Genomic DNA, 12,627 nt, shown 5'->3' with positions numbered 1-12,627 from the left:
ATTTTAAGAGTTACTTTACCTAAGTAATAAAGTTGTAATAAAACATGAAAGGTACGCCAAATAAATCACTTGCTTGATTCTAGTACTATTTATACATGCTAATTTGGCTTATTAATATTTATAATAGTGATTTGTGTTACTATGCAAATACTTTAGTTTCGAGCCCAATTGTTTATTACCTTATTGAATTGTTTATAGGTGAAAAGAATTTGCAAGAAGAAATAGAAAACGCAAGCTTATTTTACTAAAGCCCACTAAGAAAATTAGTGAGCAGAACAATGTGAAGAAAAGGGCCAAAACCCATCATCAAAGAGAAGAACCAGAGCAAAAGAAAAAAGAAAGTAAAACAAAAATAAAAACCTAAGACCATTGAGAATAAAAGAGGGAGGAAGCAGCAGCAACAACGGAGACGAGAGGAGTCGAGAGACTCACGGCAGCACAAAGGACAAACAACAGAGCCGCGTGAGGAAGAAGACGAAGCGTCGTCTCGTCTGATTCTTCATACAAATCTAGAGTTTATCTCTTTCGTCTCTTAGTTTATGTTATTGAATTTTATTAATAATATGGTTAATTTCAGATTATTACTCTCAATTAGTTGGGTTAATTTAGTTGTTATGTCTAGTTAAATTTCCATGTTCTAGGACTAGATGTAGTCTTTTAATTTTCTGTCAATGAATTGAATAATTGTTGGGTTAGTTTAATTTTAATTGCAATTTGATAATCTTGAGTTCAATTGCTTACTTTTGATAAGGGCCCTATCAATTGTATGTTTAAGGTATTGGATTATTAGCGGAAGTGAAAGTTCAATATTAGTTCGTGAGATTATTAAACGTTAAGAAGTATAATTTTAGGAATAGTTATACTCAGGGTGGTCTTTTATATGAATTCTTATTCTTAATGAGTTTGTTCTAAATTTTATGACCACGGAAGTAGGCATAAGTTTAGTATTCAAATATACGTTTTCCGCCTTGGAAGAGGGGTTAATATACATTAGGAATTCGACCATTGCGATCTAATTATTTTACCTACAATTAGTTTAATTTCATTGTAGAAGTTAATTGGCGAAATCTAAGTCCTAGAACCATTTCTTATACTTGATTTATACCTATTGTCTATTTTATTAGTCTAGTTTATCACCACCAATCACTATTTCCGGATCGTCTAGATAATATTATTATCTCTTAATTTGCTAGTTGATTATACCTCCTTGTGGGAAACGATATCTTGCTTACCTATATTTATTTTAATTGACCCGTACACTTGCCATATTTTAAGGTACATTTAGGACCGACCAAGTTTTTGGCGCCGTTGCCGGGGAGGCCATAGTTCAATATCATACTAGAGGGAATTTTATTATTAGTTTAGACATTATAGTAGTTTCCTGTTTTAGTGCGTTTTTTTTAGTGGTCTGCTAGTTTCTGGTAGTAGTACAATAGTACTAGTTTAGGTAATCATGATTGACGTATGTAGTGGTCTGCTATATACTTCAATTTAATTATAGGATTTGCTATTCAATTGTAGTTTCTTAATTTTTGTTTTGTTTGCTGTAGTTTTAGTATTATTATTATTGTTTCCGTGTGAGTAAGTCTGTGGTCTTGTCTTTTGATTTTATTTTATAGTTTATTATAGTAGTTTATTTTTAGTAGTGGTTTTAAGAATTAGTAGTCTAGTTATTTTGAATTGTTACCTTTATAGTTTATGCCCCGTACTAATCGTGCTTTGGTTTCTTTTGATCCCGAGATTGAAAAAACAGAGCGTGCACTAAGGAAACAGAAGAGGTTGGAGCAAATACAAGAGCTGCCATATTTTGGTTTGGAGTACATCTTTCTGAAGAATCTGACAATAAACCATTAGAGATGGGGGATAACAACAGAAAAGCCACTACGTGACTACGCAATGCCGAATGCTAGTGGAGCACCTTCAAGTATTGTAAGACCTACTATTTCTGCTAATAATTTTGAGCTTCGCCCTGCTTTAATTCAAATAATTCAACAAGACCAATTTAGTGGCCTAGATAATGAAGACCCTAATGAACATATAATAACTTTTCTTGAGAAATGCGACACTGTTAAGTTAAATGGAGTGACTGACGATGTTATTCGACTTGGTTTGTTTCCATTTTCACTTAAAGATAAAGCTAAAATGTGGTTAAAATCTAATCCACCTAATTCATTTACAACATGGGCTACATTATCTCAAGCTTTTCTTAGTAAATATTTTCCTCCGGGAAAAACTGCTAAGTTTGAAATAATATAACTAGTTTTGCTCAATATGATGGGGAGTCTTTATATGAAGCATGGGAAAGGTTTAAAGATTTACAACGTAAATGTCCTCATCATGGTGTTCCTGATTGGTTACTAGTGCAAACTTTTTATAATGGTCTGAATGAATCTGTTAGAATCACTATAGATGCTGCTGCAGGAGGTGCAATAATGGGTAAAACTACTGAAGTAGCTAATAGGTTACTTGAAGAAATGGCTTCTAATAATTATCATTGGTCTAATAATAGGGGTAAACCAAAGAATGATGCTGGTATGTATGAAGTAGAAGGAATTAACATGTTAAATGCAAAAGTTGACAACTTAGTTAATTTGTTTACTAAAATGAGTAATGTCAATTCTGTGTCTACTACTATGCCATGTAATTTGTGTGGAGGTGCTCATTTGACAATGAATGCTAATGTGGACAAGCTCAATTTGTTTCTAATTTTAAAAGCCACCTAATAATGATCCATACTCAATACTTTAATCCTGGATGGAGAAACCATCCTAATTTCTCTTGGAGGAATCAAGGACAACAAAATGCTAATGTTAACTCACAAATTCCACCTGGTTTCCATCAAAAACAACCCCAACAAGAAATTAGACCATCTTGGGAACTAGCTATTGAAAAATTAGCTAATGCTACTTCTGAAAGAATTGAAAAGTTGGAAACTAAAGTTGATCAGATTGCTATTTCTAATAGAAATGTAGAACTTCAACTTGGACAGTTAGCTAATGCCATCAATTCTAGAAGTCAAGGAGCTTTGCCTAGTAAAACTGAAGTTAATCCTAAACAACACTGCAAGCTGTCACTCTTAGAAATGGTAAGGAGTTAAGTACATAAAAATACGATTAAAGAAAATGAGGTCGCCAATGAAAGTGAAAAAGAGAAGGAGAATTATGAAGCTGAAAAAGAACCTGAATTGACACCTCTTCCCCCATTGAGACCTTATGTTCCCCCTATTCCTTTTCCACAAAGACTTAAACAAACTAAATTAGATAGTGAATTTGAGAAATTCTTGAAAATGTTTAAGCAATTACATATTAACATTCCTTTTATTGATGCTTTAATGCAAATTCCTTCTTATTCTAAGTTTCTTAAGGAAATTATGTCTAAAAAGAAGAAGTTGGAAAAATATGAAACCATTGCTTTGAGTGAGGAATGTAGTGCTGTGATTCAGAAAAAGCTTCCCCCTAAACTGAAAGACCCAGGAAGTTTTTCTATTCCTTGCACTATAGGTGATATTAAGTTTTCTAAAGCCTTGTGTGATTTAGGTGCAAGTGTCTCTCTTATGCCTTTATCTATTTGCAAGAAGTTAGGATTGTAATAAATAAAATCTACCACTGCTCTTTGCAACTTGCTGATAGATCTATCAAATATCCAATAGGAATACTAGAAAATGTGCTAATTAAAGTTGATAAATTTATTATTCCTGTTGATTTTATTATTCTTGATATGGATGAGGATGTGGAGGTACCTATTATTTTAGGTAGACCTTTTTTGGCTACTGCTGGAGCTATTATAGATGTTAAGAATGGTATTTTAACGTTTGAAATTGGTGAAGAGAAAGTTCACTTCAATATATTAATTCTTCTAAAAGCAATTCACAACGTGATCTTGTTTGTCAAGTTGAGATAATTGAAGACATGACTAAGAAAAAACATGTAACTAATGCTACTAATGATCTACTTGAAGTGTGTTTGAGTAAAACAGGTACTCCTCCTAAGCTTAAGAAAGCAAAGGTAAGAAAAGTTTTTCCTCCAATCAAGGAATGTTTTTATGGAGGAAAAAGGGTAATTCAAAACAAAAGGTAAGTCTCCCTTGAAACTAAGACGACCACTAAAGGAGGACTAACTCCTCGATTGATCCTGGTTAAACGGAATTGATGGAAGTCAAGCTATAGACTCTAAACAAGCGCTACTTGGGAGGCAACCCAAGCACTTTTAATTGTTTATTTTTCTCATTTAGTTGTCTTTATGCTTGTTCCTTTTTTTTTTCTTTTGCAGATACTAGAGACTGTAATGAGGCTGTGCGATAATTAAGATGAGTCTCTTATGCATGTTACCTGCTGTGTTACATTCTGCTGCTACATGCTGCTGCTACGTCGTGCTGCTATGTGCTGCTGTAACCTGATATTGCTATGTCCTGCTACTTCCTTTTACTATGTGCTGTTGTGAGCTATTGTGGGTATCACCATTATCACAAGAGTAGCTAGCTCGCTGCCACTCTCTTACTGCATAGCACTTGAGACGTCGTCTTGCACCCCAGGTTGTTTCTTTCTAAGTCTTTTATAGTGCCACATTGCTTCATATAATCTGAGTTTATCGAAACATTGAGGACACTGTTTGTAATAAGTGTGGGGGAGAGGCTTAAGCCTTAGATTGCTGGATTGATGTATTGTTGTGATGCTGGAATTAATTTGTGTGAAGAAACAGGTTTAGAAAATGAAAAAAATCTAATTGGATATGCCATATTTTAGGGGAGGTGCTGTCAAAATTTATGCAGAAATTTTAATTTTCATGTCTGATATTGATTTGAAGGCAAATTCCATTAGCTTAATTTGATTGAAAAAAAAAAAAAAAAGTTTTTCTAGTTTTGTTGCAAGCTAATGGGTTTTTAATTTCGACTGATTCGGAGAATGGCATAGCATAATTGTTCAAGTGTTTGGCAAGTGGTAAGAATGGTTATTTAAGATTTGATTGTGATTTACTTGGTGGACATCTATAACCATTGTGAGATCCTTTTGAGCCTTTTAGTAGACTAAAACATCTGTATTAGTCTGTATTTTTTTGAGAGTGTGTGTTAGTTCCTGGTGAAATATAAACTCTTGGATTTGCATTGGTTTCTTCGAGACTACATTGAAACATGAGCATATATTAAAATGATAAAGGCATTTGTTTTTGTTGAACCACATTTAGCCTAAGCCACCTACATTATCATATCTCTTTCTAAAGCCCTCTGAGCCTTAAGCCTATTTCTTTTGTTTAAACCACATTACAAGCTTATTCCTAAACACATAACTTTTACCTGATCTTTGAGCTAGTGGAATATATGACATGATTATAATGGGGTTGTACGTCATACTTCTATGTGTAGGTGATTATATTAGTTTCCAACTATAATTTTTCTCAAAAGAAAATATCAAAATGAAATGAAAAATATGAAGGAAGAAAAGAAATGACAAAATATGAAGAGAAGAAGAAAAAGAAAGCAGAGGTTGATATTGAGAATAAAAATGAGTTCGGAGAAGTTTATTATTAGATATATATGACTAACATTTGAGTAGTTGGAGTTTTGACTGTGACCATTACAATTGGCCTTCTTAGAGATTGTGTACTCCACTAGTCTTAAAGATTTTGAGCACCAAATACTAAATACTTCCTACCTTTACCCAAGCCTTACCTTACAACCTTACTAAAGTCCTTTTGATTTTTGTATGCTCTATGTCTTCTCAGTGGTGGAGAATTGAACGATATGCAAATTTAAGGACGACATATTTCATTTCGAGTCGACTTTATAGAATTTGAGTGATACTTATTATGACCCCAAACACATGAGTGTTATAATATTTTATTTTATTTGCACAACTAAAGTGAGGGTTCACCAAGTTAATTGCTCAATTACTCAATTCTTGAATATGGTTGTGGTAAGACTGAATGGAAACACTAATACATGAAGTACTATGCTTTTTGAAGAGTTGGTTGGTCTTTAGCTCATTCCTTGTGACGTCTAAATAATATTTTCGAACTAAAATTATTTTGATAAATCATATTTTTGGTGTTTGTGAAAACTTTCAGTTGAGTTATGGCTACTTATAATAGGATTTGCCTGAAAAGTCAGTCAATTGGAAAATTAAAATTTATAATGACAAATAGATGCTAGTATTATAGTCCTAGTTTGCTTGAGGACTAGCAAACCTTAAGTGTGGGGGAGTTGATAAGTCCCTATTTTATATATAATTTTAGCCCATTATATTACTCTTTGGTATAAGTTCTGGGACTTATAATAGGTTTTCTTCTTATATTTTAACATTTTAAGAGTTACTTTACCTAAGTAATAAAGTTGTAATAAAACATGAAAGGTACGCCAAATAAATCACTTGCTTGATTCAAGTACTATTTATACATGCTAATTTGGCTTATTAATATTTATAATAGTGATTTGTGTTACTATGCAAATACTTTAGTTTCGAGCCCAATTGTTTATTACGTTATTGAATTGTTTATAGGTGAAAAGAATTTGCAAGAAGAAATAGAAAACGCAAGCTTATTTTACTAAAGCCCACTAAGAAAATTAGTGAGCAGAACAATGTGAAGAAAAGGGCCAAAACCCATCATCAAAGAGAAGAACCAGAGCAAAAGAAAAAAGAAAGTAAAACAAAAATAAAAACCTAAGACCATTGAGAATAAAAGAGGGAGGAAGCAGCAGCAACAACGGAGACGAGAGGAGTCGAGAGACTCACGGCAGCACAAAGGACAAACAACAGAGTCGCGTGAGGAAGAAGACGAAGCGTCGTCTCGTCTGATTCTTCATACAAATCTAGAGTTTATCTCTTTCGTCTCTTAGTTTATGTTATTGAATTTTATTAATTATTATGGTTAATTTCAGATTATTACTCTCAATTAGTTGGGTTAATTTAGTTGTTATGTCTAGTTAAATTTCCATGTTCTAGGACTAGATGTAGTCTTTTAATTTTATGTCAATGAATTGAATAATTGTTGGGTTAGTTTAATTTTAATTGCAATTTGATAATCTTGAGTTCAATTGCTTACTTTTGATAAGGGCCCTATCAATTGTATGTTTAAGGTATTGGATTATTAGCGGAAGTGAAAGTTCAATATTAGTTCGTGAGATTATTAAACGTTAAGAAGTATAATTTTAGGAATAGTTATACTCAGGGTGGTCTTTTATATGAATTTTTATTCTTAATGAGTTTGTTCTAAATTTTATGACCACGGAAGTAGGCATAAGTTTAGTATTCAAATATACGTTTTCCGCCTTGGAAGAGGGGTTAATATACATTAGGAATTCGACCATTGCGATCTAATTATTTAATCCTACAATTAGTTTAATTTCATTGTAGAAGTTAATTGGTGAAATCTAAGTCCTATAACCATTTCTTATACTTGATTTATACTTATTGTCTATTTTATTAGTCTAGTTTATCACCACCAATCACTATTTCCGGATCGTCTAGATAATATTATTATCTCTTAATTTGGTAGTTGATTATACCTCCTTGTGGGAAACGATATCTTGCTTACCCTATATTTATTTTAATTGACCCGTACACTTGCGGTATTTTAAGGTACATTTAGGACCGACCAATAGCCCTGCTTTCTGGGCTTGGCAAAGGACTCTAGGCCGGGAACCATATCCGGCAGAGTGAGTTGCTTGTAGATCTTGGGCCGCAGGGAGGAGGTGCCTACCTCGGCAACCCGGCCGGAGAGCAAGGGGGGAGCGGTGGAAACTTTAGTTTCCTTGTCCTTGCCCACCTTAGAGGCAATCTTTTTGGCCGCCGGCTCGGCCCCAGTCTGCTCCGGTTTCCTTTTGCGAGCCTGAACCTCAGCCTGACGACGTAGCAGGGGAATAGTATCCCTGACATCGTCGTCGGTGCCGGATTTCCGGCCAGATCCCCGGCCACCTCGGCCTCCTCGGCCGCCACCAGCCGGTAGTTGGATGGGGACAAATCTGCTCGCAGGTTTAGGAGGCATGTTGCTCAAAGGCCGATAAGATCTATCGACGTGAAGAGCTTCACGGATCAGGAAATCCTTGCCTACGAAGAAGACGAAATCACAGTCAGGAAACAGCAACAAATACATAAACAGATAGCTAACAAATGCAATAATAAAACACACCGTATGGGTCAGACCGGCAGAAGCCTAAGGCCGACAACGCCGGGTTAGTAAAAACATAGCTGGTGTGAGGAAGCCAGTACTTGGGAACTGGTATCCTCTTCTTGCCTCTCAGCGCCGGGATGGAGTCCGACGCGAAGTAATCAAAGGCCACGCGTTCCCGGTGGGTTAAACCCCTATCCCTGATATGTTCCATGCGAGAACGGGGTTTAGTCCATTGACGTCTCAAAGGGAAGTCATCAGGAACACGCACCCAGAAAAATCGGCCTCTCCAAAGCTTGAGGGAGCTGGGTTTGGGGTAGACCGTTAACTTACCCGCTTTCGTGTATATCGATATCCATCCACCACGGCCCTCAAGCTCGTTATCCCGGGATTTCCTTTTCTTCCCGGCCCCTTTACCCTTGGTGGAGCCGTCTTCCTTAATCCAGTGGAGTTTGCGGAAGAGGTTCAAGGTCTCCGGAAAACCTTTATAACGGACCACCCAAGCATAGGCCATCAAATTCCGCCATCCTAAGGGGGTCAGTTGGGCCAAACATATGTTCCAGGCTTTAAAGACCTTGACGAAAAAGGGATCCAAGGGAAATCGCAGTCCGAAATCAAGCATGTGGGCATAAATAGCCACATGACCTGAAGGGCAATCTGTTACACGGCTTCCTTCAGCCGGGAGGACTAATTTGTAGTCGTCCGGAAGCAAAATATTGGGGACCCTTAACCAGAAATTTGCTTTGCCGGCAAGTTCTAGCCCAGCTGCTATCTAATTGAACGCTACCGGCACAGCTGTCATCACTGGGCGGCATGAACAATTCCGCTAGGGTATCCTCATCAGAATCCTCAGGGATTATCTCGGGAGGGTCCTCTCGGTCAGAATCCGACTCAGCTTCTAAGGTGGTGGACTCCTCATCCGTTCCCGCTACATATTTTTCTACACTCTCTACCGCATCTGAGTGAACAGGAGAGGCCAGAATCTCCCTAGGTACCGGTCTATGGGATGTCTCACCCACCTCAAAGGTAGAGCGCCGGACAGGAGATGAGCCGGGAGGAAACAATTCAGGGGAATGTTCAGCTAAACCTCTCATGGTTCCATACTGTCCTAAAGCCCCGGTTTGCCCCAGTACCATCTTTAAGGGGGAGGCATGAATGGCCGGTTCCATGTCTTGTCTACTGGAAGTACTACAGTCATTCTGGCTATTCACCCTATGTTCTGAAGTGGGAGTAACCAGGGGAGAATTGGTAACCTCTATAGACCTAATGGAGGTGTTATCGGACTCTGCATCACTCTCCGTCATAACGGAGGGAGACTTAGATATGTCTTGGGAATCAGAATTTTCAGAGTTGGATGACATTATAAATAAGACGGTATGAAAGATTGGAAAAAGTTTTGATAAAATACCTGGAAGTAAAGACGCAAAGGGAAAATACACCGGAATCAACTGATAGCGTGAGGCCGGAATGAGAGATCAAGCAAATACCGCCAGGAAAACGAAAGGATTTTGGAGAGAGAAAGTCCGATATGAGCACGATCACAAGAAAGAGATTGCAAGAAGTGAGAAACAGAGGTCGCACAAGAGGTATTTTTAGAAAAAGTCGCGGTCGAGATTAAGTGACGCTTCGTCTTCCCGACATGATCATGCCACGTGTTTCAGTAGCACCCAGCTGTGAAGCAATCACTCTTTGAAGAGCTTTCAATGCAGGTGCGCAGCTCGAGACGACCGTTGGAATTCTCTGACAACGATTCATATTCTCTCGCTAAAAGTAACTCAGCATCTCCCATAACGGTTTGCAATCTACTAAACCGGATACGCCTATGCTAGTCATACCGGCTTGGGGGCTAGTTGTATGGGGGCTGACCAAGTTCCATACCGGTTCAATTGATACCGGTCTGATAGCTTTTGGGCTTACGAGCCTGGGCTAAGATCCAGTATATATTTCCAGTGCCTACGGGCCTAAAAAGATATACTTTCAGTAAAAGATAAGAATATATCCGAAGGGAATATTCTTGGGAATCTCTCCCGTGATTACCGGGCCCAACAAAGAGATGGGCTTAATCAAGTCCCTATAAATACTCCGTTGATCTGAGTCATAAGGTACGTACACGAATCCCAATACATATACTTGAGAGCTACCGGCTTTTAACCTAATACTGACTTAGGCATCGGAGGGGCGTTCCTCGGATCAACCCCCGAGGCTAGTTTACCTATTCTCTTTTGCAGGAATCCAAACCGGCTTGAGTGCAAGGACTTAACGGTTCAGAACCCTGTGATTTGTCCCATACCGGAACAGTAGTGTTGGAAATTTTCTGATTTTTCGATGGGGATGAATAGTGAAATCAACACACTATTTATAGTAATCTTAGTTGTGAATCAAATCATACTGTTAGTTATGCCGTATGTTGATAATTTTCAGTTTCAATGTTACTCTTTGTTATTTGTAACAAAAAAGAAAGTGCAATATTGGTACACAACACACAAGGCAACACAATAGATGAACGGACATTTCATTACTTTCAAGCGACCTAAATGATCCACATTCATTACAGCCCTACTTAGATGAAAAGAAATTTACAGACTTCAAGAACACAAAAAAAAAAATGAGTTGGGGACAGGAAAGTAGCTGATCCTATCATTATTAAAGTACAATACAAGACATGAAACTAGTAGAAAAGAGAAACGCAAGCAAATTTAATAAAGACCTTGGATGATAATACTTATGTTCAGTCACTTAATTTTTGAAGGATAAACTTCAATGACAGATCTTGGTCCTAGGATAGTAAAAATCTTATACTCATCAAAACCAGCGCTTTTGAAGAGCCATTTCCACTCCTCTTCGGTTCTCTCTTTCCCCCCTATGGTCATATTCATCAACATAATGTCAAACAAAAGTTGGGAATTAGAATAGTCGTTGACACTATCTTTGTTGATTTCCACCACCATATCTATAATAATAACCTTGCCTCCTTCATCTTTGCCAGGTATTGACTCTTTGCACCGTCGAAGTATCTTTATGCAATGATCGTCACTCCAATCATGCAGTACAGACTGCAACATTTTTTACAAATCTAAGTGAAACTTGCTTTTATTGACAATGTTTAAAACAATAAATTTCTAATAATCAATGCTCTTATTGCATAATGTTTCAGTCTCTATCTTTTCATAGAGTGGCCTTTTCATTCTATAAGTACCACAAACCACATCCAAATTCAATTGAGTAGAACAACCACAAAAACGGGAGATGATAACTGCAAGAACAATAACAATACTTTAAAAAAATTTAGTTCATTCCCCGATTTTCTCTTGTTGTTCTTATTGAGAATCCTTTTGTGACAAGAAATTGGTCAAAAGAAGGAAGATTTTTTTTAAAAAAAAAAATTAAGGGAGCTGAAATTACAAATAACTAAGATTCAGGAAACATAAAAGGGAATCAACATATCCTAACTATAAAATTAGTAATTTTACCTTGAGTAAGGCGACTTGGGCAGGAGGAACAACCTCAGACATATCACCTTCAACATAATTTAAGTTCGTACCATACCCTTTTGACCCCTTAATCACATGTGGTAGATCAAAAACAATGCACTTCAACTTAGGGAAGAGCTCAGCAATGGCCTTAGCCATGGTTCCATCGCCGCCACCAACATCTACTAAAGACTCTATCCCCTCAAATAAACTCTTGAACTCATTATTAATCACCGACAAACTCGCGCTGAAATTAGTATCACTTACCATGGCATCATTGAAAAGCTTGTTGAACTTGGGTACACATGCAGCATATTCCCAAATACTCCTCCCATGAGCAATATGAACAGGAGTCTCGTCTTCATTTTGAAACCAAGTAGACAAATTACACGACGATTCAAAGAAAATTGGATCAAGTGTAAGAAGTGCCAAAGGAGCAAGGGTGAGAGGGTGATCCTTCAATAAAAGTTGAGAGTTAATGGTGAGGTTGTATGCTTCTTCTCCACTCGGTAATGTTAGAGTGGAGAAGAAGTTGGAATGACAGAGAAGGCGCATTAGACGATTAAGGGAATTGGCCTTGTTTTGATGTAGAGACAACGAAATGGCAAGCTCATCAACAGTCATAGGCTTGCCATGCTTTTGAATGGCATCTGGGATTCCTAGCTCAATTGCACACTTTAAGGCATGGGAGTTCAGATAATAAAACATATGATTCCAAACATGTGTTTGTGCATTTACTAGCCCTTCTGCTGATTGATTGGAGATACTAATGGAATACATTTGCTCTTTATTTTCTACTATCTAACTTCTAGGTTTCTTTTTAGCTAACTTCTAGTCTTATACATATATATAGTTCCTCAATTTCATATAAATTTAATTGCATTAGATAGATTTTCACACTATCCGACCCACCACTTGACCATTAATATCAACTTTTGTATTTCAAAATGTTAACGTCCCCGTCTCTCTATATATGTATAATGTATATATAAGTTCATATTTTGAAGTATGAAGTATATGACGAAACGTACTATCTTTTTCTTTTTGTATAAATCAAA

The 12,627-nt window shown here is 36.9% G+C and overlaps 1 protein-coding gene and 1 non-coding gene across 2 annotated transcripts; both read right to left on the bottom strand.

Annotated features, from left to right (window-relative positions):
• Positions 1 to 2,238: 2,238 nt before the first annotated feature.
• LOC125497245 (small nucleolar RNA R71) lies at positions 2,239 to 2,344 on the bottom strand. Its single transcript, XR_007273874.2, has one exon. It is a non-coding gene; the product is annotated as a small nucleolar RNA R71 (small nucleolar RNA).
• Positions 2,345 to 10,605: 8,261 nt separating this feature from the next.
• Positions 10,606 to 12,406, bottom strand: LOC104907506 (trans-resveratrol di-O-methyltransferase). Its single transcript, XM_048642897.2, has 2 exons — positions 11,570 to 12,406; positions 10,606 to 11,152 (listed from the first exon to the last, which is right to left on the bottom strand). Exons 1-2 carry the CDS (start codon positions 12,347 to 12,349, stop codon positions 10,832 to 10,834), a joined length of 1,101 nt encoding a protein of 366 aa, XP_048498854.1. The 5' UTR covers positions 12,350 to 12,406; the 3' UTR covers positions 10,606 to 10,831.
• Between the last annotated feature and the right edge of the window lie 221 nt (positions 12,407 to 12,627).

The sequence above is a fragment of the Beta vulgaris genome, chromosome 4, assembly GCF_026745355.1.
Source record: "Beta vulgaris subsp. vulgaris cultivar EL10 chromosome 4, EL10.2, whole genome shotgun sequence".
Lineage (NCBI taxonomy): Eukaryota > Viridiplantae > Streptophyta > Magnoliopsida > Caryophyllales > Amaranthaceae > Beta > Beta vulgaris.
This window is presented reverse-complemented; position numbering and strand designations above follow the sequence as displayed.

What these genes read in the sequence shown, in the direction of transcription:
- LOC104907506 (XM_048642897.2), bottom strand. Translation starts at nt 12,349, where the DNA reads ATGTATTCCATTAGTATCTCCAATCAATCAGCAGAAGGGCTAGTAAAT. An exon ending in CCCAAGTCGCCTTACTCAAG is followed by an intron (nt 11,153 to 11,569) that starts GTAAAATTACTA and finishes AAAATGTTGCAG; the next exon opens with TCTGTACTGCATGATTGGAG.